This window comes from Drosophila tropicalis, unplaced genomic scaffold, assembly GCF_018151085.1.
Source record: "Drosophila tropicalis isolate 14030-0801.00 unplaced genomic scaffold, ASM1815108v1 contig_593, whole genome shotgun sequence".
Classification (NCBI taxonomy): domain Eukaryota; kingdom Metazoa; phylum Arthropoda; class Insecta; order Diptera; family Drosophilidae; genus Drosophila; species Drosophila tropicalis.
In genome coordinates this window covers 19,711,067-19,738,950 of record NW_027173070.1, presented here as the reverse complement: position 1 = coordinate 19,738,950, position 27,884 = coordinate 19,711,067, and the positions used below count along the sequence as shown (strand labels likewise).

At 36.1% G+C, this 27,884-nt stretch overlaps 2 protein-coding genes across 2 annotated transcripts in view; both read left to right on the top strand.

Annotated features, from left to right (window-relative positions):
• Positions 1–23,918, top strand: part of stw (straw) — a 32,251-nt gene extending 8,333 nt beyond the window's left edge. Inside the window, exons 2-8 of the mRNA XM_068288567.1 lie at positions 15,298–15,778; positions 17,943–18,703; positions 20,375–20,559; positions 22,020–22,215; positions 22,284–22,496; positions 22,556–22,786; positions 23,055–23,918. Coding sequence (XP_068144668.1) covers positions 15,298–15,778; positions 17,943–18,703; positions 20,375–20,559; positions 22,020–22,215; positions 22,284–22,496; positions 22,556–22,786; positions 23,055–23,203 — 2,216 coding nt within the window. The 3' untranslated portion in view covers positions 23,204–23,918. The remainder of the gene's footprint in view (positions 1–15,297; positions 15,779–17,942; positions 18,704–20,374; positions 20,560–22,019; positions 22,216–22,283; positions 22,497–22,555; positions 22,787–23,054) is intronic.
• Positions 23,919–25,664: 1,746 nt separating this feature from the next.
• On the top strand, positions 25,665–26,378 carry LOC137575715 (uncharacterized). Its single transcript, XM_068288349.1, has 2 exons — positions 25,665–25,680; positions 25,780–26,378. The coding sequence occupies exons 1-2, from the start codon at positions 25,665–25,667 to the stop codon at positions 26,376–26,378; spliced, it is 615 nt and encodes a 204-aa protein (XP_068144450.1).
• The last annotated feature ends 1,506 nt before the right edge of the window (positions 26,379–27,884 follow it).

Sequence of the window (27,884 nt, the reverse complement as noted above, 5' to 3'; positions counted from 1 at the left end):
ATGTAAGTTAGTAAGTATTATGACGGTTAATCTAGCTCGTTTGCGCGCATTTTGAAACTAAAGCGTTGGTTTTTAACAGTTTTTTTTTGGTTTTTGGTTGAAAGTGTTTTTTATTTTTCATATTTCATCATCATATTGAAAGACATATCCGGTTTGTATGCCTACTCACTACTCAGTACACTTGGATGCATATGTAGGCACATCTGGCAAGGGTCTCTCCCTGCTTTTAAGAGCAAGACTAAGTATACTCGTGTCGCTAGATGCCATTATCCTACAACTTTGAAATGGAATTTCAAAAGTTTTGGCCTTCGCATATGTTTGCCTTTAGACAACTCAGGGTCAATGGAGAAGATTAATTATCCAATCCAGGCTGGCAATTGCTGATTGAATTGAAAACGTCCAAGCCCATGTCCATATTCGTACTTATATATCTAATGGATATTTTGGGGTCGGTGTTTACTTTGAACTCGCATTTATATAGTATGTTTCTAACATAATAATAATGCCTTCTCTTCTCTTCTATTTGCAGGTAAAATTGTTTTGTCACACACACGTATGTATGTATGTATGTATATTTGCTACTCCTTTCCAAAAATCATGGCAATTAGCCGTCCCTCTTGATGGCGCCCAGCCAGGCCAGGCCAGGCCAGGTAGCTCCAAATTTGGTAAGCTTGAACAGAAAACTATAACGAGCTCTCAACTGGCGGCATGGACCACTATTAAATGTGTAGTTTAGACTGCTACGACATTGCGCTAAATTGTTACTTATCACTCTGAATTTCGTTAATTAACAAAAAAAACTAAAATTAATTGTACAGAAGGGTACAGAAATATGTGGCCATCGGGTGGCGGCAGCACCACAAGATTGCGTCAATGTGGTGACACGTACATTAATTCGCACACTCCTGAGTGCCTGTGTGTATGTGTGTGTAAACCAAATCACATTTTAAAGCAATAAGTAGTAATTGTAATTGCAATCGCACGCAGACGCAGACCCAATGCCCGATTCTATGCATGAAAGATTTGAGCTTAGGTAACTCCAACTGACTGACATGGTCGTCTCTCTATTGCGAACCTGTCCAACTTGCAATGAACGAAAGTGCGTTTTTTTTCTCTTCTTTTATTTTATTGGCTCTGTAACTATGCCAACTCGTATTTGTATGTCTGTCTGTGTGTGTGTCCATATAACCCAAATTGATTTGTGTGCGTTAACCTGAAAAAGATTGAAAAAACTAGGCCAATTGCTGGTTAAATTGGCTTAGAGCTAGTCAACAGCAAACCGGCATTGCGCGGAGAGGGGGGAGGAGTAACCAAGAACTGTCTGTCTATCAGTCTTTACTGGTTTGTCTAAATTTATACAGCTTTTTAATTGGTACACGCATTTCTGTTCTCTTCTCTTACCAAATAGTGAAACTGGCAATTGGAAAGATAAGTTTCCTCCAAAAATGGTGGCAAAATGTTTGCCATACAAGAAAGTTTCTAAATGACATGTTCTGTCGGAAGTGAGAGAGATGGCAAACTGTTTATAACTTTACCGTTTCAATCAGTTTGTTACTAATTGGTTGGCTAATAATTATAAATGTAAATGGGAACGATTCACACAAGATTTTGACATTAAGTTGTCTCTTGGCAAGCACGTCGCATCATTTAATTTGTGGTCAAAAGCAAGTGCCAATGCTTGGCCACATTTCAGCTATAACCCAGAATCACAATTATTATATGAGGTGTGTATGAGTGTGTACGTGACGCCAACATACACACATACAGTCAAACAGGTATACCACAGTGTGAATTATAAAGGAATCTATGACTATGATATCAGGGCATTTGGCCACTCGACTATGATGCAAGCATATCCGAGCAAATGTCGTACATTGACCACCTGTGAATTTTCCCAGAGCACGTGACTGAAAAGTGGCCCCAAAAGAATCTCAATTGAATCTCACAACAAGTCTTCCAATTAACAACCATTGTGGACACTTTGCTTACAGCTGTGGCCACGAATTTAGTACAGTTTTCTGGTTTTCTTGATTTGCAAACGATTTTATGAAGCATTCTCATTGTAAAAATGAGCTTTTCTTTGAAAATTTTATAGGATCAGTTTTTTTTTTTTTACTTAAATTGTTATTTCCCATATTTAAATGCAATAAAGTCTCACCTATATGAGGTCACTCCTTAGCAATCGGTTCTAAAAGTGTAGAAATTTGGGGACTCTCGGAACTTATTTCATCATGAGGAACAAAACTTAAAAAACAACTTTCAAAAGTAACCAAATCATTTTCGACTTTATCAATCAGAGCTTGAGAGTGAAAAATCTGAGTAGAATCGAAAAAAGTAAATATATTCGATCTTACCCTTACCAATTATAAGTTAAGAATATTCTGTTTTGTTTTAGTTTTTCTTGAGCGTTCAGGTTACATTTTTTTGTTAAAGTCTCTTTAAAGTTTTTTTGTTTTAGATTATTGTGGAAATTATGAAAGAGTATACCAAAATATATCTGGGACTTGGGATCAATTCGTATCCAGGAGATGAGTTGGTAATTTGTTAGAAAGGTTGAAAGTTGAACTAATAAACCTTTCTTTCCTATGATACATAACAATCTTTTAAGAGCCAACCGATGAATCAAGCCAAACTGAAATCAACTAGTCAAAAAAGGGCACTTGATTTGTGGCCATAATATGTATCTTTACATACATGTGTATATACATATATGTATACCCCACTCATAGATTCACTTAAAACCAACTAAAGTTCAGTGCCATTCTCTGTATAATTAAAAAAAAACTGAGCTTAGCGTTAATTTAATACTTAAAAGTCTATAAAATGGAAGCACTTCAGTTGAAGCATTGCTTAGTGCAGTTCTTTTTGGTTTTTTTTTTTTGTGAAACTTGGATTGGATTATTTTGCATGTGTATCTGTTAGATACTCCATGTAAATGTGAATGTACAGTCGATGTTTTACTGCAAATTTTTATTTTTGACGAATATGCAAAATACAAGAAAAACAGGCAACACGTTTTATTTCTCTACCGCCCCTCCCCACCTGCCACCCTCCCAACAAAAAACACAAAAAAAAAAAAAAAAACTTTCTTGTAGCAATCTATTAATGTCATAAACCCCAACACAATATAGCCACAACCACTCTCGACAGGTCTTTAAAATTCCCTTTCACTTGGTAGATTTTCGTATATACATATATATATTTTTTTTTTTTACTTTTACCCTATTTACGAATGACTCAGATACACATATACAGACATGAGCTTACATTTGGATACCAAGACTCAGGTTATTCGGATTTGGGTAGTTGTCGTTGGTCCTAACTCATTGTTTGCCTTGGCAATGTCCGTCGATTCCCTCCACCAAACGATGGGCATATCTATAAGTATGTGAACATTAGAAATGATTTACACGCCAGCCAATTAAAACCAAGAAATGAGCAGAATATGTACAAGTATCCACTAAATATATGTAAGCTTGATTGTAAAATGGAAAAGTGGCTGAAATTGTGAAATCCGCTGCAGCGCATCGGCGGTATTGGTAGGTAGGTAGTCAGCCAGCATCGGCAAGCAAACCGTACGAACAACATGAAAATGAAATTAAATGCTCTTAAAAATCCAACGCAATGAGACCGTAACGATTTTCATTTTCCCCCAACAACAACAACAACGCCGTTGCGGTCGTCATCCAATCAAAAAAGAAAAAAAAAACAGAAAACACAAACCACAGTTAGAGTTGTAAATTCGAGTGGTCGCTTCGATTCTGGCCAAGAAGATATGCCAACTGACAAAACTCTCTGATGGCCATTCATGGATCGCAAAATGCCAATATTTCTTGCAATTAGAGTGTGTGGGCGACTCCAGTGCTCCCTTGACCCCAACCTGAATAGAATTTTTGCATTTCTGTGCAAATGGCATACATTTATTTATACACCGAAAACAATTTTATCCAACAATCTGTTCGAATATTTCAAGTACACATTTCATTGCATAAAATCTTAGCAGTTAAGTTAATGTGTCTAGAAGTATATAGAAGAGGAAGTTCTGTAAACAGATCAGAAGTATGTATATAAACACGACACAAAGACAATTAGATTGGTCTAGAGATAAATACGCCCTAGAGGCTCGATTCCTAGCCAGTAAAGAACTACTCAAACTGTAATACGTTCACTCAATACTGAAAGGTAGTTTCAAGCAGGATACTGAAGAGTAATGGTAATTAATATATTATAAATTTATTTGTTAATTTCTAAGTAGTCTTCTTTTTAGTGGTTCAGTTTTTCCATTCCTAAAACTAGTAATTCCCTAAATATTTCAATTACTAACATTTAAAAGTATAAATGTGTGTGTTCAGGACAGTATTGTTACCTAGTTTTAAGTACTTACTTCTTTTATAATATAATAATTATTTTGATATTATGTTTCTCTAAATCTATAAGAGTTCAATCTTTTATACAGTCGTACTTAGTTAGATGAGGATCAACCCATTCAAGATCATTAAATTTTTCACTTGTCACTTGATGAATTGAATCGTCTTCACAAACACATGAGGAAACTGTTAAACTTAATACTGTTTTTTTAGTTTTTTTTTTAACATTTTTTGAAATAGTCACTTAAAGACAAAGTGCCGGTAAGATCAAGGCACCTACTTATCCCTAGTCGGTGGCTCAAACTAAACTACTAAAACTACATTTCTGTTGTGCTCGAGTTTGAACTCCGACGTAGGTGGAGTTTCCCCCCGATAAAGCAATGCTGAAAGATAGTTCCGTCGGGGATAATGAAAACGATAGTGGATAACGAACCTACTTATCGACACTTCAGCGTATTCTTATCATGATTTATGCTCTTGTTATGTTAGATCACTTTAAGATCGTTTCCACATTGGATTCTCCTAACTTTCATCATTTTGTCACTTTGCTCTTGACAAGGATTATGCTGAGAGTTAAAACTGAAATTGTTTCTTCAAGTGTATGTGCATTGACAGGCAGCTGTAGAAAAGAGTTACAATTGAAATAAATGTTTATATAACGACTTCCATTCTCAGTGAGCAGAGACAGAGAGGAGAAAAACAAGATCAAGACATAAGGCATAAAAGCCAATTGGCTATATGTATATAGTATGCATAAAGTGGTGCTACATATACATAGATACACACATATATCCCTATATAATCAATATTGAGCAGTATAAAAATCACTTGGCTGTCATAATGGTTTTGAGGTTTTTTTTTTTTTTGTAGATATTTAATTGCATAGTTTGAGTTTCTTGCATGTTGCAGTTGCAGTTGTTGTTGTTGTTTCTGTTGTTGTTGTCGTCTTACGTTGTCTCTTTTGTGGCTAATTGCTGGTGCATACGCCATTGTTGCAGTTTGCCTCTGTGATTTATATATATTTGGTTTTGGCGCTATTAGGCTCATACAACTATGAATGGAACCCCTGGCAAATTATATGAAACTTTAACTTGAAACTGTGAGTTGCATTTATCAGCGGGCCAAGCAATGCGGAAGACAATTTTTGTTTTGTTTTGGGGTATTATTCATACCTCTTGGAGTTTTGGAGTTTGGATGGGATCATCGAATGATGTGTCAAGAGGACAGTTATGCATTTCGATTCCTCTCCAATGTCTACTTGTGTCCATTGTAGCAGATGGAGAGAGAGAGAGAGAGAGAGAGAGAGAGAGAGAGAGAGAGAGAGAGAGAGAGAGAGAGAATTTCAAATGGATTGAAAAGTGAGTGTGGTTTTTATGACCCACTCATAAGCCGCCAGTGAATCGGATTCCGAATCGGAATCGATAATTTATGAAAATTGATAATGATAATTTGTTGCCATATATTAACGGTATCTTCGCACACGAATACCAAGTGGACCAGGCCAATAGATAGCACGTCACTGTCACCCGTTAGCCCTGAACTTGAATCCAAAACCAATGAACCAGACTGTTTAATATGTATAACGAGACAAAAAATGAGGCCAATAAAAAATCGCACAATTTGATATACAATCGGCTGTCGATGGTTTTTCGAATATATTGGGCAAGAGTCCATAAGAGTCAAGATGGGCGGCACATACACACACACGCACACACACACTTTTGGTTAAAAAGACGTAAAAGTGAAAGATGTGGAAGTAAAATGGGCCAAACAATAGAGATTCAAAACGAAAGATGAAATGAAAGGTCCAAAAGCCTACATTTCAGTTCATTCATTGGCCAGTTTCGGGGCACTCAATGAACCTAAGCTCTGAATCATACAACCTCACTGATTTATGCCCATGATTAGCATGTAAAAGATATGAATACACGTTTATGCAAATGTGGGTAGGCAATAGTTGTAGATGTTGTAGAATACATTTTTGGGAAATGCTTATACAAATTGGGAAACTAAAACAACTGACGAGTCATCTATTATATTGCCTATAACCATGAGGGATACCCAAAATGATTGGGAATTGAATTGTTTGAATGTTTTTGTTTTTCACCTTAACTTTGTGTCTGTGTGTGCCCGCAAATTATATCAGCTATTGAATTTCAGAAGGTCGCGGTAACTTTCAATTACCTCACATCAACACTCGGCAGGCCATGCCCATTGCTACTGCGGGGCACCCCTTCTAATCGAAATTACACGGTTCTTTGTCATTTGCATAATTCACTTTTGAAAATTGAAAATTTTTCGTTCAATGTTAATCGATTTTTTGGCGGGGGGTGGATGGTGGGGCAAACTGTGGTCCAAAAATCAGCTGAACCAATATAATTGAGTTATTAACCTAAGTAAGTAGTGTAAAAGTCATTAGACTTTCCGTACACCGTGTGGTCGGAGCGTAGTGTTTGTCGGTGCCCAAGCCAAAGAGCCCTATGATATAATAAACGTAACGGTCGACCACATACTTCATAAGCCATTTTAATTGATCATACCTCGGTTTGGCCACAGCTGCAGCTCCAAATCCAACAATGACACAATGTTAACAACCAACTACCAGGGCAAAAATTGTCCGACTGCTTACCTTAGCTTGGCCATAAAGCAAAAAATAAAAAATAAATAAATCCACATCAGTTTCATAACTTGACTTTGCATAGTCGTAAAAAAAAAAAGTTTGGAAAGGCAAATCCATGGAAACGAAAAGAAACTATTTGTTACACTTTCGCCCATGTCAGGTGGTCAACAAGCCATTCAATGGCACAATGCACTTTTGTCTATAACCCCAAGTATTATATATATACAAATATTTATTCTTTTATACATGTATTAAGCGACAAAGCTTATTGTGGGAAAATTTATAGTCTAACAATGCAATTATTAACAAGCAGCCCGAGTGAACAAATTATTCATGCAAAGCGGAACCAAAGCAGTCGCACAAATTTCAAAGCCAAACTCTAAAATGGCAAAATCTCTATACTAAGAGCGTTACTAATGATTCACAATAGGATTTGGCCACAAAAACAAAGAATTGTTGAACATTTAAAAAGGCAAACCAAAGGGTGAAAGGGCGTCAAAAATATATATAACAGGCAGGCACAGGTTAGCATTTCCGATTTGAGGGATATATAAAAAAAAACTCATTTCAATAACTTTTTAAAACTTTCAACATAAAGAACCAAAACAGTAGAGACTGTGGCTTTGAATCCCATATAATCGTTTAAAAGTTGTTTACAATGTCATATAAAATGAGAATACGTCAAGTTTAATAACCTTTTTAAAAGTTTCTAACTTCGATCTAGTTTTCATCTCAATCATTTTATGCGGTTACTCATACTTTAAAATGAATACATTCTAGTTCAGAGTCTCAAGTTTGAAACGAAACAATAAGAATCAAAATTACTTGTTGAATTTCGAACCATATACTTATCATTCGATTGTATGAATGTGAATGACTGATTAGTCAAAATGATAAAAGACTAAAACAAATAGAATACATCGAAGGTGTTCATATCATTCGAGCCGTCCTCTTTTATCAACAATCAATTGACAGAAAGAGATCCTGAATGCTGTTAATATTGGCCATTTATCTCAATTGAGTGTTAAGTACATGAATGATATCGTTTTTATCGAAGCATTCATTTAATTCAAAAAACATTATGAATGTTTCAAGAGTCTTGTTACATACATGTTTATAGCATTTTATACTAAATTCTTAAGCAATACTTAAGAAGAATTCCGTCTGTGTGTCCTGTAAAATAAAGAGCCACCAATGGACTTGTTATCAAATTTGGTACACAAACAAATGATGGAAACATCTATTATTCCACCAAATTTCATAAAAATGTCACAACAAATATGTATATGAGTTATACTCTGACTAATCGATTAGAATTAGAATCCATTTTACTCACTGCCAGTCGCCACATTTACTCTATTTAAAGTTCTATTGGGTTCAGTGGTTCAAACCGCCTTCCATGAATTTCTATCAGTTTGTGCGACTATTTAATACACGTTAAAAGGTCAGAGACAAGTTACATGTAAAGTGCTCCGATTTAAGACCCAAATGCATGTCATAAAACATTATGGATTATGCATGATGTGGGTTACTTTAGGGCGTGTACGTTACAAAATGTCTTGACTGACGCTAAGACAAATGAAATGATCAAATATAACATATTTATTTATTTTTTTGGAGCAAAGTGAAAGTTCAAATGTTTTTTTGGAAGTTTTGTGGAATGTGGCACTTGGACGAGGGCGCGACCAACAATAAAAAATATATAAGTGTATAAATCTGACCTTGCCGGTGGTAATCTAAAGTACTTCGTTAAACGGACAAATATCGGCAATGGCTAAAAGTAATGGCAACAGCAACAAAACCAGTTGATAATCGGCAACATCGTTGGCTATTGTGCAATTCCTCAACAAATACTAATACAATTATGTTTGTAACCACAACTAGAGCTAGAGCTAGTCGACTGCTGCTGGAACTGAGCAAATTTCACATAAAATTGCCATGTGGCCGTAACCCCAGCTCTTTGCAGAGCTTTCAATTTAAATTCGAATTCAATTCATATTTATATTCAGCTTAATCTTTGTGTTTAAGAAGCCTTAAGCGCGTCCTAAACTGCAGTTAACTGCATTATCTTTGCCAAACAAACTGATCCTAATGAACGGGCAGCCAGACCAGTGGACGAGATAATTTTCTTGCTGTAAAATGGATTGATTGTCTGATTTACTTTCACCTGGCCTCAGCGCTTACCGAATCCATTGAGATTTATGAGCGAGCAAAAAGGTTATAATTTAAGGTCCAACCACGACCACTATGACTATGAGGCTATGAGTAAGTAAGCAACTACATAGTATCTGGCTCGCTGGGGCTGTGTGCCTTGGCCATTCACAAAATGAATGAAATATGTATATTTAAATGGAAGTCCACGGGCAGCATGAAAGTACATGAGGCAGTGGCTACATTTCAATTTCAATTTCCCTGGGCTTGGCCGACAAAGAAAATATGGTACATGCGAAACGGTTACACGCAGTTTTGTACTTTCTACGCAACAGACACAATGGACTCAGACAGACAGACAGACAGGCAGACAGACAGAAACACACACACGGACTGAGAGATAGACAGAAATTGGATGAAAACACATAATTAGACATAAAAATAACTCAACACTTAAATTTAAATAATAATTAATTTTAATGTGACCAAATTAGAGCGTCTATGGGCAGCCAACCAAAAAGATTACTTTAGCTTTACATCGGCAAAACTTTAATTACAAAGTAAAAACCGAAAGTTTTTCCAATTTAAAGAGAATTGTTTTTGTTTCTCATTGTTTTGACAGAAAATTAATATTGAATGTAACTCTAAAAGTGTCACAAAAAAAGTTATCAAATTTATATTTTAAATGCAGAAGTCGAGAAACACCATTATAACAACTTTTACCTTATAGCGTTTTATTTTTGAATTATTATTAAAAATATTTGACAGTCTGAAAAAAGTATATGGAGGGACAGGCCTTAAAATGCTAAATGCCTAGTTAAAGTTAATAAAAAGTTAATACTTTCCATAATAATGCCTCTTACCAATTTTTGTATTGAACATGAAATTGGCTTTCCACATAAGCGCGGTCTATAAACTAAAGAAAGAGTAATGCTTTCTACATATGACATCTACTTATGTATATAGTATCGAATCAAAGTATAGAAATCAAAGTTTTTATTGCCTAAATTACTTTTCGTACCAATTGATTCTGCATAGTTCCAAGTTTATATTACAAAATTTGTCATAGATGTTAATTAATATAATAGACTAACAATTTTTAAGTATTTTAACAATTTTTTGAAAAATAAATAGTAATTACTAAATTACTTGCTTTGGGATTTTAAGAAAAGAAGTTTAAATACATATATTTTACTCTAGTTGCTAAATTTTATTTTATTTTTAAGATTTATTGAGATAAAACTGTATTTATCACTGATCGTTCCTAGTGATCGGATCCAATTCAACAAAGAACTTAATTGCAATTACTTCTTTTTCTCTGCATTACAAACATCTGACCAATTCCATAACACCCTCTACAAGGGTATAAATATTACATGATGAGATGTGTTAATAAATTTAATTTATTTCATTACAAATTAATTATTCGTTATAATAAAATTTATTTGATTGAATTCGCCCAATTATGAAAAAATATAAGTACATAACTTTTCAAAGAGCACGCAAGTGTTGATCCTATTTGGTTGGACGGCATTGTCTGTCTGCTTTTTGGCACACTTTTTTCTGCCTTGTGTATATTAAGATGTTTCCTATATTTTAACAACATAGCTTTCGATTAGGTATATAAAAATATATTATTTTGGGACCAAGTAAAATTGCAATTTTTGCTACTATTTTAACATCATTGATTTGTTCATGTTTGTTATTACTTAATGTTCAAATTTTATCAAATTTTGCATAGAATTATCTAAATGAAATTAAAAAGTATTGATTATTTTCATCTTTAATAGTAATTTTAACTTATTTTCCTTGATAGCCTAAGCAAAGTATTTTAAATGTCATTTGCTAGATTTGATTTTCTAAAATTTCCATCTTAATAGCATTTAAATACAGTGAGTAGTTGAAAAGTTTTTAATTATTTAATTATAGAATTGAGACCAATCGAAGAATGCAGTAATTGTTTTACCTTTCTCACTTTACTTCACTGAATCAAAGCCCGTTTTATATACTATTCATGACCTATAAAATGCCAAGACCAGTTTAGAGATCTTTCTTGTCATGATTAGAAAACCACAAAACACAAATGTAAATTCTAGATTATGCCTTAAATAAAACATACATCTTATTTTTAAACAAAAAATATTTGGCAGTAATTATATATTTAGTACGAAAATTTATTGTGTCAGTTTAATGCAAATTTCTGTTTGTTTTTATGTCAAGTTGTTTATATATAATGTAGATCAGGCTTAAATTTATATTTGAAATGGGAGAAATTTAGACTTTAACAAATAAATTGTTTTTCTCATTAATAGCCATCAATAAAAAGGAGCTAACATTAGAGATGATAACTCAATATTCGATCAGTGACTTAGTGAAATTTAACAAACTGGAATCAGGTTTCTTAAACTCAATATAGAATATCGTATCAAATTCGTATTTGGCCATATGCACATATTATGGCTCCTACTTGTCTATGTGCATATAGCAATGTGTATTTTACTACTCTGGCTAATACTTTTGCGGTAATTGCTTCAGATTGTGTTGTTGGCTGTTCGTAATTAATTTATTGCCCCATTCCCTGAACGCGCTGCTTTATTGTCGCTAATTATCCAGCTGTTGAGTTTTCGGTTTCATTGTGAAAGTTTAACAAAATCGAAACGATCTAGCCACAGCCAAGTGGCTACACTCCATGAGTGAGCAAATGTGTAAGTGTAAGAGTGCCAGTTGCTACTTACCTGAAATCGTATTGCAATCTTCGACTGTGGCAGAAACGGAAAGACCGGCAATAGCAATAGAAATAGCGTTAATCAATCTTAACGTTAATCAGATTCGATGTTGTGCTCACTCACCTGTTGGCCATTAATGCCCTAAATGCCTTTCCATCACTCCCTCTCTCTCTCTCTCTCTCGTCTGACTTTCATGACATTGGGCTAAAATCGAAAAAAAAAGAAAAGTTTTCAATCAATCATATTCTCATAAATTTGATGCGGAAATGGAAATGATCTACATTGTTACACCTACTCGAAAAAAAACACCTTAACTAAAGTCTCAAATTCATTACTAAATTGGTGAATGTTGTATAAAATGTAGAGGTCAATTCAAATTATTTTGTGGCACGCACTGTAATAGTAAGAGTAATCTATTGTTAAATAGATTAATACCGCTGGATATCAATTCAAGGTCTACCGCAATAACAAAAGATTTGAATCCAAATTGTTCGAGTGCAGAGATTTTCAAAATTAGACAAGGGTCACAAAAAATTAATTGAAACTTTCGAATTGACTGAAAATGTCTTGACTCGGGCTAATTACATTTTCAGTTAAAACAAAACTTCTATACTTCCACCAGGAAATCAACTGTATCTTTTACACTTCCGTTAGTCAAACTTAAATCCAAATGAGATTTTTATTAGGGTCATAACTTGTTGGACATAAACCCATAAATTCATAAGTGCTAAAATACTATTTTCCTCCACACAACTCAAAATGGAATTGTTGATTACCTGATATATTTCAAATTGGAAAGCCATTAAGACAAATGGGCTGACCCCTTGAGAAATAGAAGCTTTAGTGACTTGCACTTAAAAAAAGCAGGAGTTTGCAACGTTTCAGGTATGCCAGAGTAGCTACCAAAGGATAATCAGATGTCTGTCTCAATTCTGGTCCAAATCTATAATTGAATACCAAAACCTGTTGCGTGATATTTAGATGTAACGATTATGGCTTTCATAACTTAAAGTATTTACGAAGATGGAATTGCAGGACTAAGTACTTGTGACTGTCGTTGCCCACAAAGGTTTTGGTCTATCCATGTCGATAGATGGATGGCTGGCTAATAGATCACTCACAAACACAAACAACAGCAAAACAGACCTCCGAAATTGGCATTAGAAACACTTTCCTTCGAAAGTCCCATGTACATATGTAAATGCCTTTGATTTGTGCTCTTTTTAAAATTCGATATTGTTAATTTAAGGTATAAAAATTCTGCACCATGCTGATGATTGATGAGAAATCGTTTGAAGTTCATGTCGGAACCAAAAATCTATGCTAAATTTGCTGCAGCACTCCAAACATTCTACACATTTAGCATGTGCATTTGGCAAAGTTCCCAATTTGGTTGCGCGGTGTGCATAAAATGTCTATAAAACACTTCGACCTGTCCAAGTCTTGTTTCAGAAAACGCCCACCTAATTGACAATTTTTTCATATATGTGCATTTAACAATTTATTTAATCAATCGAGCCAATGAATTGGATTATGCATTGAAATATATATACAGAATTCCTTCACGTAAGTTTGAAGGCAATAAGCCAAGAATTTTCATAGAAAATGATTGATCGGCTCTCAAAGGTAAATAGTTTGTTGTTTTTGCTTTTCACAGTTAATTTATACAAATAAAAACATGACTAGTTTATCACTTAACACTCTAGATATCTGGAAATGTACTAATTCATTAGTTTTTCAAATGTCACCTTGATTATCCACGGCATGAAACATGTGAAAAGGCTTAGAAATAGATTGCAAGGTATAGAGTTGGTCAGAAAAGTTGAAATAAGAATAACTAAATCGAGGTAAATTTGTGCTTAGAAGTGAAATATTATGAGATGGACTAAATACTGTTAAAATGAAATTGAAGACAATTACATTCTGGCTAGCCATAAAGCATTTTTTTAGAACCAGTTTTATATCCCCTAGATACTAAAGCCAGGGTGTCACTTCATTCAAGTATGAGTGAGTTTAATAATCGTTCAAGTCAATGCTCCGAACTGCTGCTTATAGTATATTTAATTCATTTTTTTTATCAAAACGCTCAAAAATCTAAAGTTCATCTTAATTATAGCTAATTTCTGTGGTATCAAATGCCATCAAACACATTTGAAAGGGGAAGGAAGGAGGAATTCTGTGTCGATTGTTGCAATTTTCAAACAGGTTAAAAAATTATTTTAAAGGTGACATTTAAAGAAAAAAAATTTAGGCATGAGTTTTCAAAATTGAATTTGAAATTCAACTGAGTCATGGAATTGAGGTTTAACCATTCAAAATAATTTGTTGGAATTTTAATATCAAGAAGGAATTTGGGAATTTTCAGAGTATTTGTTAAATTTCTCAGAACTTATGTGAGTCTTGCAATTAACAAATAAAAATTTTAAAAAAGAATCGAATCTCTTTATGGTTTAACTAACTAAATAAAGTTACTTTAATGACAACTATTAGTGCTAGAATGGGATATAAAATCGAATTGAATTGAAATCGTTAACAATTTTATAGTATGCGAATAAAAATCAATAACTTCGACTAAAGTTATGGCCAATAGATTGCCAAGCACAGGTAATCAATGAGTTTTGGCCCAATTTGAGACAATTTAAGATCAGGTAGCTGAAAATGAGAAAATAAAAAACAAAATGAAAAATCCATAAACTAGTTTTATTCGACAAGCTAATGCGTTACGCCATTTCCATGAAATTAAAATGCATATCAGGAATACATAACTGATAATATTTCACAAAGTGGGTAGACATTCCATTTTTCCATGATATGCAATTTCATATTCACAGATTGCACTACAATCAGGCAAGACAATAAATCTAGGCCCACGATTCAAGAGGGCAGAACAAAAGATAAAAGATTTTTGGAATTTCCTTTCCTTTTCACTCTCTCACTCTCTCTCTTTGTATTTTTCATTTGTTTTGAATTGAATGCGATAACAATCAGGGATGGGGCCATTGTATTAGCACGCACCTTTCGGTGAGTAGACACATAAATGGTTATATATATTATATATGAAGTATGACTGTGTGTGTGTGTGTGTGGGTATAAACAATCAAGGTAACAGATTTTTATTACCAACAGCAAAACTTTTTATTTCTGACCAAAGCAAATACAAGACTGCCACTTAATTAGTGGCTACAAATGAGCGAGCATTGCGTCATTGCCTTAGCAGATTGAACTCTTATGATTGCGCAAAAATTAAGCAGATACTGCAAACGGTTTGCCAATTTGCACTTAATTTGCCACGTACTTGGACACGATTTTTATGACGTGCCCCAGACCGAGATTTGAAATTAATTGAATTGAAAAAACAAAAATAAATATATACAAATATAAAACCTGAAGAGCCGCTAAAAGAAGTTAACCGATTTTGTTTGCTTGTTTCTAGACAATCAACGGGACCAAACGCCGGCGGGCTCCTACTGGCAACAGCATGTAGCCACACCCAGCAGCTCGACACCCTTCGATTCGCCCTTCTATTCGGCCACCCATGGCCTCGTCCAGACGCACCCCTCTCTAACGGCGGGCATACCACGCCCCGTGCCCCTCAATAGCAACAGCCTGGGCAGTGGAGCCCCCGCCGGTGGGGCGAAGCCATCATTGACCGCTGGCAGCGGTTACCTGAATTCACGTGGCACTCTACCCAGCTCGGCCCGTTATCCAGCCAATAAGGCATCAGGCACTGTGGTCGAACCCAATCCGAAGTCGCCGTTCCGTCACCTTGACTTCTCAACGAGTGCCACGGCCGAGTTGCGCCGCAATCCCGCCCTATCGGCTCCCGATGAGTGTGCACGCGCCTGCCGAGAGGGCGAGCCTCCAAGAATCTGCTATTATCACTTCACCCTGGAATACTACACAGTACTGGGAGCGTAAGTATTGGCCAACTTGGCCCACTTTCATTCACAGAGATGGCCATATGGTGCACACAGTCCAGACCTATATCCAAATCAAATTAAAACACCAGGAAAAGCAAACACAACAGACTAGTTGGTCGTGAGGCCAGTCAAAGTATTAGGTTCATATTTTATTCCCACGCTATTACTTATTGCTGACAGGCAAATAAACAAAGAGAGAAACATGAAGCAACACAACAGACAGTTTGCCAGTAACTTGGTTGACGAACGCCGCAGCAGCAACTAAGCAGCCGACGCGGAAAGTCATGCGAGACGCATACACTGAGAAAAATTTATATACATAGGATGCTAAAGGTCAAAAGTTCATAAACGCTTAATCTAACACTTATTATAGACTTTGAAAATAGACAGAAATATGTAAAACATTTCCCTATATCCGCTTAGATATCCAAGCATATAAGCTTTTCCTTTCAGTGATGTTGCTTCATACAAAGTAACCATGCATATGTTTAGCTCGAGGCTTCATGTTGGTTTGTGACCAAAGACCTCTATTCATTACTTCTATATCAACCATTTCTCCTAAGTTATGTCAGCAACGTTCATTTAAAGTTGGAGAACAGAAAAGTGTATGCCATCGAAACTTTAAAGAACTCGGTTTTAGTCTTACTACTTGGGACTTTAATCTGGGCCTCATTGGTTTGAGTAGTTCGATCATATGTTTTACCAGTCATAGTGAATTCTTTAAGATTCCTAAATCCAAACTTATTGAAGCCACAACTAATTCATTTCGAATTTGTGTCTTTTGAGCCAATATAGAATGAATGATCTCTAAGCTATTTGCAATTTTGACCATATCACTAACATTTTTGGATCAGTATTGAGGATCGATCACACTATTGACTTATGCCCAAGAATGAAGTTCAAATATTTTGAGTTTATTGACGAGTTTATAGATCGGCGGTTGTAGCATTAGTAAAATTTTACCATGGCTTATCCCTTACCCATTGTAGTTAGTTTTGTGTATGAAAATCAGACAAACCATAAAATAATCTGTCTTTGAATGATGTAAAACATTTGTCACTCACCCCTATAGACTTGTTTTTTAATTCTCTATTCTTAATTTATCGTTATTGTCAATGAAATTGCTTTATAAATATGAAATCAAATGTTTGGTGGTAAAAATGCGTATACGCAATGTATACCAGCAGTCGTTGGAATTGCGTATACGCAATGTACGCCATCAATATACGTCCCTTTCGTTATCGAAAAAAGATTTGTGCGCTTTAAAATTCGCAATTTACATTTTCGTCAAGTGTATGGATAATGACAATAATTGGTGATTAGCCACATTTAATAACTTTGTCTCTTGACTTTCAACGCTCCGATCTTGATTCTTATCTCTCTCACACATTTAGACTAAAAGTGGAGTCGCTTTATGACTTTTAAATGATCATTCTAACACATTTCTCATTTTATACGCAAATTTTGTGTGGACAAACTTTGATTTGATGGCTTAATTATATAGGATCTGACACCTGACTAAATTGAAACATTTGGTTTTGCTTTATATTGAGTTATTTTTTCGTTAATCGAACTCGACAGAGTTGACTAATTGACATCACCTTAATATTTCATAAGCTGTTCAATCGTCCATGTAAGCAATTAAGGAATTTTATGAGTTTTTCTTTAATATATTTTTGAAATATCCCCGCACCATGCTCACTTCAATGCAGTTGAGTTGAATTGAGTTTAGTTGAAGCTAAAGCAGTTGAGAGGTGCGCCACTCCAACAATGTGATAAAATTGTTGCCACCAATTTGCAATCTGCATCCGTTCATTATTATTTCGATTGCGAGTATGATGAACTTCCTGTAGTCGATGCAATTTTCCAAAGCGCAAAAATGAGGGAAAAGCTTGAAATGGTTAAGGCGAGACCGGTAAACATCAAATATTTCACTCGGTCCTGATATTATGTTAGGCTTGCAACCTGGGGGCCTCGGGGCAAACTTCAGAAAACACAATAGTATGGTTGATTTGACAACAGAGTGCAGCCACAGAGACAGACGATAGACGTGTCTTGATTTTCATTGGTAATTCGGTTTGCCTTCATGCCTATTCAGTGTGTTTCTTATACAATTCTGCATTTAACGTTTCGTGTCTGTGTACTCTCTTCCGTACAGGGCCTGTCAGGTGTGCACACCAAACGCCACCAATACGGTTTGGAGTCATTGTCAATGTGTCTTGGCCGATGGTGTTGAGCGTGGAATTCTCACGGCTAATCGGATGATACCAGGTCCCAGTATTCAGGTTTGCGAGAACGATAAGGTCGTCATTGATGTGGAGAACCATATGGAGGGCATGGAGGTAACCATCCATTGGCACGGTATTTGGCAACGCGGCTCTCAATACTACGATGGTGTGCCATTCGTTACCCAGTGCCCCATTCAGCAGGGCAATACGTTCCGTTATCAGTGGACAGGAAATGCTGGTACTCATTTCTGGCATGCCCACACAGGACTGCAGAAACTCGATGGATTGTATGGCAGTGTTGTTGTCCGTCAGCCCCCATCGCGAGATCCCAATTCGCATTTATATGACTTCGATTTGACCACTCACATTATGTTGATTAGCGATTGGTTGCATGAAGATGCCGCCGAACGTTATCCAGGTCGTTTGGCTGTCAACACTGGCCAGGATCCCGAGTCTATGCTGATCAACGGAAAGGGACAGTTCCGGGATCCCAACACTGGCTTCATGACCAATACTCCACTGGAAATATTCACAATTACTCCTGGTCGTCGCTACAGATTCCGCATGATAAATGCCTTTGCATCCGTTTGCCCGGCTCAGGTCACGATCGAGGGACATGGCATGACAGTGATCGCCACTGATGGAGAACCCGTTCATCCGGTTGATGTCAACACAATCATCTCATTCTCAGGTATGTGATCTAATCTTATTGGTTGCAATTGCTCAATAGATTACTTGGCATGGTCAACAGTTTTTTGACGAAATGCACTTAAGATATGACCAAAAAATATGTCTCCGCCCATAAGACTGTCAATGGCCTGGTGTCATAAGAGTATTGTAATTAGCTATAGCCCCAATTAGACAAACCTGCATAGAGCAACCAGTTGTACTGCATATACATAAAGATAAATACACACACACATACATACGTACACATGTGTGCATGTGTAGTACTTCCAGCAGCCTTTCACTTTTGCCGTCCGTTACGGTTTTGCATTCCTTCTGCTGCCTACGACCAGCAGTTAACATATGTATGTATGTAGATTCAATGGATTCGTTAACTTGTTGGTTAGCTATTCATATCTCTCATACCTACTAACTAACTAATAGTGGGCTAATGACAAATTTAAAAATTATAAGCAACTAGTTGCCCTACTTTACATTACAAGTACAGTCGATTTCATTTTCATGCATGTTGCAAAATTTACATAATTCCGTTCAAGAGATCCCAAATGAGCTAACCAGTGGCAAATATTTCAAATTTATCGAAGCCACGAGAATGTGGAATTGATTTCAAACTGGACAGACCAACTAACTACGTAAACAAGGTCGTTTAAAGCGGAGCAAACTAACTGACTAACATTAAAATCTATTACAACCAGAGGGCCGGGGCTAACTTCGACCGCGTCAAAGTTTGTATACCCTTGCAACTTTTTTGGTAACTCTATCCTTACCTATTAGCCATCAATGTGGAAAAACGTTTTATCTAAAAAGGCTTAAGCTTGAGAAAGAATGGCTTACAATCATAGGAAATAACGAAGATATTGATCAAAGTCACTGTTTTCGACCAATCGTTCCTATGGGAGCTATATGATATAGTCACCTGATCTTGATCAAATTTGGCATAGTCGCTTATAGGCGTAGTAAACTCTCTAATATTAAGTTTCACGACAATAGCTCAGAAAATAACGAAGGTATTGAGAAAGTCACTGTTCGTGACTTGGCCGTTTGTATGGGAGCTATATTATATAGTCACCCGATCTTGATCAAATTTGGCATAGTCGCTTATAGGCGTAGTAAACTCTCTAATATTAAGTTTCACGACAATAGCTCAGAAAATAACGAAGTTATTGAGAAAGTCACTGTTCGTGACTTGGCCGTTTGTATGGGAGCTATATGATATAGTCACCGGATCTTGATCAAATTTGGCATAGTCGCTTATAGGCGTAGTAAACTCTCTAATATTAAGTTTCACGATAATAGCATAGAAAATAACGAAGTTATTGAGAAAAGTCACTGTTCGTGACTTTGGGGTTTGTATGGGAGCTATATGATATAGTGGTCCGATCCGGCTGAATCCGAGATATACAACGCCTGCAGTATATACAAGCCTACGTGCAAAATTTCAGCTCTGTAGCTCTTACGGTCTAGGAGGAGTTTGCGTTGATCCAGACGGACGGACGGACGGACGGACATGGCTAGTTGAACTCGTCTCGTCGTGCTGATCAAGAATATATATACTTTGTATGGTCGGAGATGCTTTGTTCTATGCGTTGCACACTTCTGACCAAAATTAATATACCCTTTTTGCAAGGGTATAAATATATGCAAATACATCGAATGTAATCTCTTGAACTTTCAGGTGAACGTTACGATTTTGTTATCACCGCCGATCAGCCTGTGGGTGCCTATTGGATTCAACTGCGTGGTCTGGGCGAATGTGGCATCCGTCGTGCCCAGCAATTGGCCATTCTACGTTACGCTCGTGGTCCCTATCAGCCGGCATCGCAGCCGCCCACCTACGATGTGGGTATTCCGCAGGGTGTGGTAAGTCTTTTTCATTATCTACTCTTGTGTTTATATTTCATTAGAAAAGACTGTATCGGTTGTTTCTCCAAATCACCGATATATTTCTTTTTAACAAACAATAACCGAAAACGCCTTGCGTTGCCCCCGTATTGAACGAAAATGCAAATGCATTTATTCAATGAGTTAACCACAAGTAAGTTCATTTTCCTCATATGCAATATGTAGACTTGTAAGCTTTGATGTCAATGGCTCAAACAGCAGACAGTTTATTGTATATTTTAATAAAATTACAATTATTTTATTTACCAGCACTTTATAGAGGCGGTAGTAATAAAGATTTGGGGGACTGTGAGACGGGGCTTTGTATTTTTAATATTCTGCATTTCTGAAAGCTTTAAACTTCAGTTCACAATTTGTGACAGTTATTGAAACATTGTTTTCAACAGAAAAAACCTCATATAACAAATATTCGAGAATATTTTCTTTAAAGTGTGAACACTGTAAAATTTTCAATGGTTTAAGTAATGTCTACTTTATGAACAATTTTAATATTCATACCAGATATTTGGCTAGTGTTTTCAAATCGATTATAATCCTGTGCCAAAAAGGTCTTGGGTTTTTTAAAAAGAACCTTAATCACACAGAATAATCCAAACAACTTTTCTGTCTCACATCTCTCCATTAGTTTAGGACTTTCTTATCGTCCTCTGCATTTATATATATTTTTGAGTAATTCCTTAAGAAATCAACAGTATTTTTACATAGCCGAAAGATTTGTTTTTATTATTTTCTATAAATATTTTGAAATATTAGCTGATTGTAATATAAATTATAGAATTCACATTGCTTTCACTTATTGTTAGTTTTATTTTTAATTTATGCAAAGGCAAAACTAGAGGTTCATCTGCATTGCTCAAGTTTGATTTATTATCCGATTTATGGAATAAATAATGATTTCCTATATAGAAATATATTCAAGTACGTTGGCAATCTAAGTTAGAGACATGTATTATATATATTGATAGATCTGAAAGAAGACACTTAATAGGCTTAAGGCTGCCTCTAAGAGCTTAAAAGATCACTGTACGATAGTTAATAACACATTTTCTGTAAATAAGTCTGTGTGTAATAGTAACTATCTTGTAAGTCCGATGTACGATATAGTATATAGTATATATAATGTAAACTACAACGGCACGAATATCTGTTATGTATGTAGAGTAGTTGCAACTCAATTTATTGAAACCCACACAATGGCATATCTAAAACTATGATATTTTTCTCTATCTTTCCCACTCCAAAATGTATCATATGACCACCAAATGCAACTCGAAACGTTGTACTTTTTGCACTTGTATATAAACAAATCAAACAACAAAAAAACAAAAAAAAAAAACAAACACAAATCTATGTACTATGCATTTTAATGACCCCGAACATGAAATGACAAAACGAACACAAAAAATAATAAACAAAAGGTCATGAACCCCTTGGACGCCCAATGCAACCGTGATAGAAACGATGCCATTTGTGTTAGTCAATTAAAAAATGCTCAAGAAATTGATCGCGGTATTTTGGCCGAGAAGCCCGATGTGAAGATATTCCTGCCATTCCGTTTCTTTGTCTACCGTGCTGAGGATCTCTTCCAGCCCAATACATACAATCGATTCTTGGGTAAGCAAATCTAATAACAAACGAATAAGATCTTCATGTACTTATCTCTTATGGACCGTTTAATTCAGTTGCACCCACCGGAGATCATGTTATCTCGCTTATCGATGAGATTTCCTATCTATCGGCACCAGCTCCACTTACATCGCAATATAATGAAATTAATCCCGAACAATTCTGCAATGGTGACAATCGCCCAGCTGACTGTGGACCCAATTGCATGTGCACTCACAAAATCGATATACCCCTCAATGCCATTGTAGAGGTTGTGTTGGTCGATGAAGGTAAGTTTTTGAAAAACCATGAAAAAATATAAAAGACTAATCAAAATATTATTTTGCAGTACAACAACCGAATCTCTCGCATCCCTTCCATTTGCACGGCTATGGATTCAGTGTGATTGGTATTGGACGGTCACCGGACTCCACGGTTAAGAAGATTAATCTGAAGCACGCTCTGGATTTGGATAGACGTGGTCTGCTCCATCGACAGTATAATTTGCCACCAACCAAGGACACAATTGCAGTGCCAAATAATGGTTATGTTGTGCTACGTTTCAGAGCCGATAATCCTGGTAATTTCCCATCACAAAGCTACAGGGCAATAAATGGGGAAACTCTGCCCCTTAAAGTATGCAATGGGCTCGAAAAGTATTCAAAAACAGTTTTCCAATGTGTCCATAAACAACGTATGCTTCGAGGATTATATTTTAACCTCAGGATGGACCAAACCTTGCTGCATACTTTAGGGAGCACAGAGTTCCTTTACTTCACAACCCTTGATCTGTTATTTGGAAAACCAAGACAGAATGAATTGTTTACTAAACTTGATTTTTCTTTTAGGTTTCTGGCTCTTCCATTGTCATTTCCTATTCCATATTGTCATTGGTATGAATTTGATTTTACAGGTTGGCACAAATGCCGATCTGCCACCAGTGCCGCCTGGTTTCCCCACGTGTGGTGATCACACTCCGCCCATACCCATTAATTAGGAGAATTGGTAGATGAAAAGAATGAATACAAAAACTGAACATAAATAGAAATTGATGCGAACAAGACCTCTACCTACTGATTGAACAGTTTTGTACAAAGTTTAAGACACTCACACACACACACACACGCGCAGCACAATAAGTATGTATGTATGTATTTCTATTTGTATATACCGCATGATGACGCACAGAGTCCTAGAAAAGAAGAACGACAAACAAAAACACTGCCAATGCCTAACTGTAAAAATAATACTCACAGTCTTTTGTAAGTCTTAACCCTACTTCCTGTCCCCCCCCAGAAGACTCACACACACACACACACACCAATAGTTAAATGCAAAGCCCCTCAGAACGGATGAAATCGAAAGGATTGAACCCATATATATATATACACACCTATCTATATCTATTTTATATACCTGCATGTACATACATATGTGCATATAATATTTTTTGTTTCTTTGTACATACAAAACAGGATTTCATTGTAAAAAGTATCTTAATGATCTATGTATCTAGCGAGTGTCAGTGTATTTCGATTAAGTGCTAGTTTCCTGAATTGTTAAAAACAAAAAGTTATAGACACACACATACACACACACAACCACACATGTATATGTATATACCGAGGACTGATGTCCTTGATAATTCCCTGCCTTGCTGGTGCCTACTTGTTCAACACTTGTCCAAATGAAAGCATTTTTGCGCAATTCTTTTTGCCCATTGAGAAATTCAATCTTTAAGTTATAAACCAATATATATATATATATATATATATATATATATATATATATGTATATTAATTAAATGAATAAAGCTATAAATAATCTAAATGTACATACAAATCTTATAATGAATAAATATCTATATATATATATATATAAAGCTTAAGCTATTTTACTCTACTGAACAAAGTCACAACGCACTGCTAAACATTAGCAAACAAAATTGTACTCCAAAAGGATATTTTTGAATACTTTTTGTTTTAGCTTCAAAACGGCCACGCATACATGTATTGTATCCTTAAATGAATATCAATTTGAATAAAACCAATAAATCATATCCTTAATTATTTTGTACATAGAAATCGTCATAAGTACAAACATTGTGAATTTCCATAGCAATTCAGACATTATAGGAGAGTATTATATAAAATATTCACAGATTCTTAACCCCCTGGATGCGATTTGTGATCGCAAGCGACCCGATGCGATATGCGTTTCCAATTTGAAGAACGCCAAAAAAGTCGATAAGAGCGTTTTGGTCGAACGGCCCGATGTGAAAATCTTCTTACCTTTCAGATTCTATGTCTATGAGCCAAAGACCCTATTCATACCGAATACATATAATCGATTTTTGGGTATGTCTTGCCATTCATTAATAACTAACTCATTTGTTAACTTAACTAACTCTAAACTTCTTACATCATACGCTTACGCTCGTTGTTTCTAACCAATCGCGCTTTGCCAACATCTGTCTGCATCCCAATTGTGGTGTAGTGGTGCCAAGTGGTGATCATTTGACCTCACTGGTCGATGAAATCTCTTACATATCACCACCGGCACCGCCTCTATCGCAACTCGATGACATTCCGCCCGAGTACTTTTGCAACGGAGACAATCGTCCGCCCAACTGTGGCCCCAATTGTGAATGCACTCACATGGTCGATATACCCCTGGGGGCGATCGTTGAAGTTGTCCTGGTCGATGAAGTGCAACAGGCGAATCTTAGCCATCCATTCCATTTGCATGGCACTGCGTTCTATGTGGTGGGTCTGGGTCGATCGCCAGATAAGTCCATCAAGAAAATCAATTTGAAACATGCCCTTGAATTGGATCGCATGGGAATGCTAGAGCGTGACTTCTCGAAACCGCCGCTCAAAGATACAATAGCAGTGCCGAATAATGGATATGTGGTGATGCGTTTTCGGGCCGACAATCCGGGCTATTGGCTATTCCATTGTCACTTCCTTTTCCACATTGTCATCGGAATGAATTTGATAATCCATATTGGCACACAAGACGACTTACCGCCAGTGCCGCCACGCTTTCCAACCTGCGGTGATCACGTACCACCTGTGACTTGGTACTAGTAATTACTAGTTAGTTAGGAATTTAACTCTAACTCTTTTAACAAACAGTCTTGTCTATATTTACCTACATACCTGGCTGCCTCCTACCTAGCTACTGATATATTTATTTATGTTTCCTAGGCTTAAGTAACTCCTATCTATTTTATAGTTAATGTTATTCAATTGAAAGTAATTGGATTGGTGATATCGCATCGACTGAATAAATACGTCTAGGTCGAGGTTTGTAATGTATTTAATTGTATGTGTATCTCTGACAATGTATGTGTGTTTTTATTTTGTATGTATGTATCTATCTATACATTTAATTTTTGTAATATTAACAGCCAAATGCGATGCAATAAAACTGTCATCTAACCAGCAAATACCGAAATGCACGCATATGTATGTATGTATCTATATGTATGTATGCATTCGCAAGTTACTTTCGCTCTTATCATCATTGAACAATTTAATCAATTGCAATTGAACCATTTCCCTTTTATAGTCGCCTCCGATGCGGACCATCTGATTTCTCTAATCGATGAAGTGTCCTACATATCACCGCCCTCACCCATGCTATCGCAGTACCACGACATACCCGAAGAGTATTTTTGCAATGGCGATAATCGACCAGCCAATTGCGGTGAGAATTGCCAGTGCACACACAAAATCGATATACCCCTCAATGCGATAGTCGAGGTGGTCTTGGTGGATGAAGTGCAGCAGATAAATATCAGTCATCCCTTCCATTTGCATGGCACATCGTTTTATGTGATCGGCATGGGCCGCTCACCGGATCTCAATGTGAAACGCATGGACCTCAAACATGCCCTAGATTTGGATCAACGGGGAATGCTGGAACGACATTTTTTGAAACCTTCACTTAAGGATACGGTGGCAGTGCCAAATAATGGATATACTGTCATACGATTTCGTGCCGATAATCCTGGATTTTGGCTATTCCATTGCCATTTTCAGTATCACATTGTGATTGGCATGAATTTGGTATTCCAAATCGGCAGTCTCGATGATCTACCGCCAGTGCCACCGAATTTCCCACGTTGTGGCAATCATGTACCGCCCATAACGTCAAACTTTTGGTAGTAGCATTTGCCCGCCTCCTCTGACTATGAATTTTGGGCATTTTAGGGTTAGGATATTCGTATCATATCGTATTTATCGCATAGGCCAATACCAAATTTACTCAATCAATGGATGGAATGAACCAATTACACAATTTATATAACTGCTATTTGTTGTGTCTCTGGAAATAGTATACATTTATAATGATAAACTTGTTCTACTATACTTAGGTAATATATGAAATAAAATAAGAATTGAAATTACCAAATTGAAATAATTTATTCTTCCCACTACTTTACTTCCACTTATCTATCTAGTTAAATGTCGGATCTAAAAGAGGAAAAGGATGGAAATTTGCCCCTAAAGTATACAATATGTGTAAAAAGTCATTATTGACCCCATATATTGACCTCATGCTTGAAAAAATTAAACGACTAGCAATTTTTTAGTTACCCGACATTCCAAAATGTCGTTTTTTTAAGAAGTACGACTTTTCGACTGCCTCTAGCATACTTTAGGGGTCAAATTTACCCTATTTGAGACACTTGATGAATACAGTATATTTTCTTGAGGTGTTGTGTGATTTTATTAATCTTCTGCTTTATGATCTTCTCTATTCAGGTAAACATGTGAGCATACATCTGCATTTTCTTCAAGTTTATATTACTCACTAGTTCATGGAAATTTTTGAATTACGTTTGGGTAAGGGCGGTGGAAAATTTGGACTTGTCTCAAAGCTATTGAATGTAGAATACTCATTTCGTTGAAAATTAAGCTGTTTTGGCATCTCATATTCATCGCTTTGAAAAGTTGAATTAGAAAAAGAGGATTCGAAATTAGTCACAGATGATTGAAAGCTATTCAGTCGGGATATATCTGCACTCGGTTTATGTAATGGGCTGAAAATATATTCGAAGTTTTCTTTAAATTACTCAAACTAGAGAGTTGGTCAGTACATACTTGTAAATTTTTGTAGAGTCGCCCGAATTTTTCATTTTCAAGGAATTCTTTTTGAATTCCGAGTCCGAAATAGTTGATATATAGCAGGTTTTATCCAATTCCTTGATGACTAAAACATTTTTAGAGCCCTCTAACAGATCAGGATATGCTTTAATACCCAGATAGGCAATAATTGCTCCAAACACTGTGGAACAGAAGAAAATCAAACAGAGCATGGCTACAGTAAATTGCTTGCCATTATCTGGAGTCACATCATCATCTCCATCTCCTTCCGAGGTAAGTTTTACGGGCACATAAAGAGGCTGACAATTGAGTGGCGAAATGGCAATTTCATCTTTGGGTATCATACAAAAGGTATACGTGTGATTTTCGTGTAGATCAGGAATGATCAATTGTGGGTTTTCGTATTGCATACAATTGTAGTCAATAGCCGAGGACTCATCTTCATCACTATCATCAGCAACGATCTTTTCGGTGAACCAAATAATATTCAACTGGGCACTTTCCTGGTAATCGGGAATCCAAGCACGTACACTTCGATTGTCATATAACTCCAAATTGAGATCA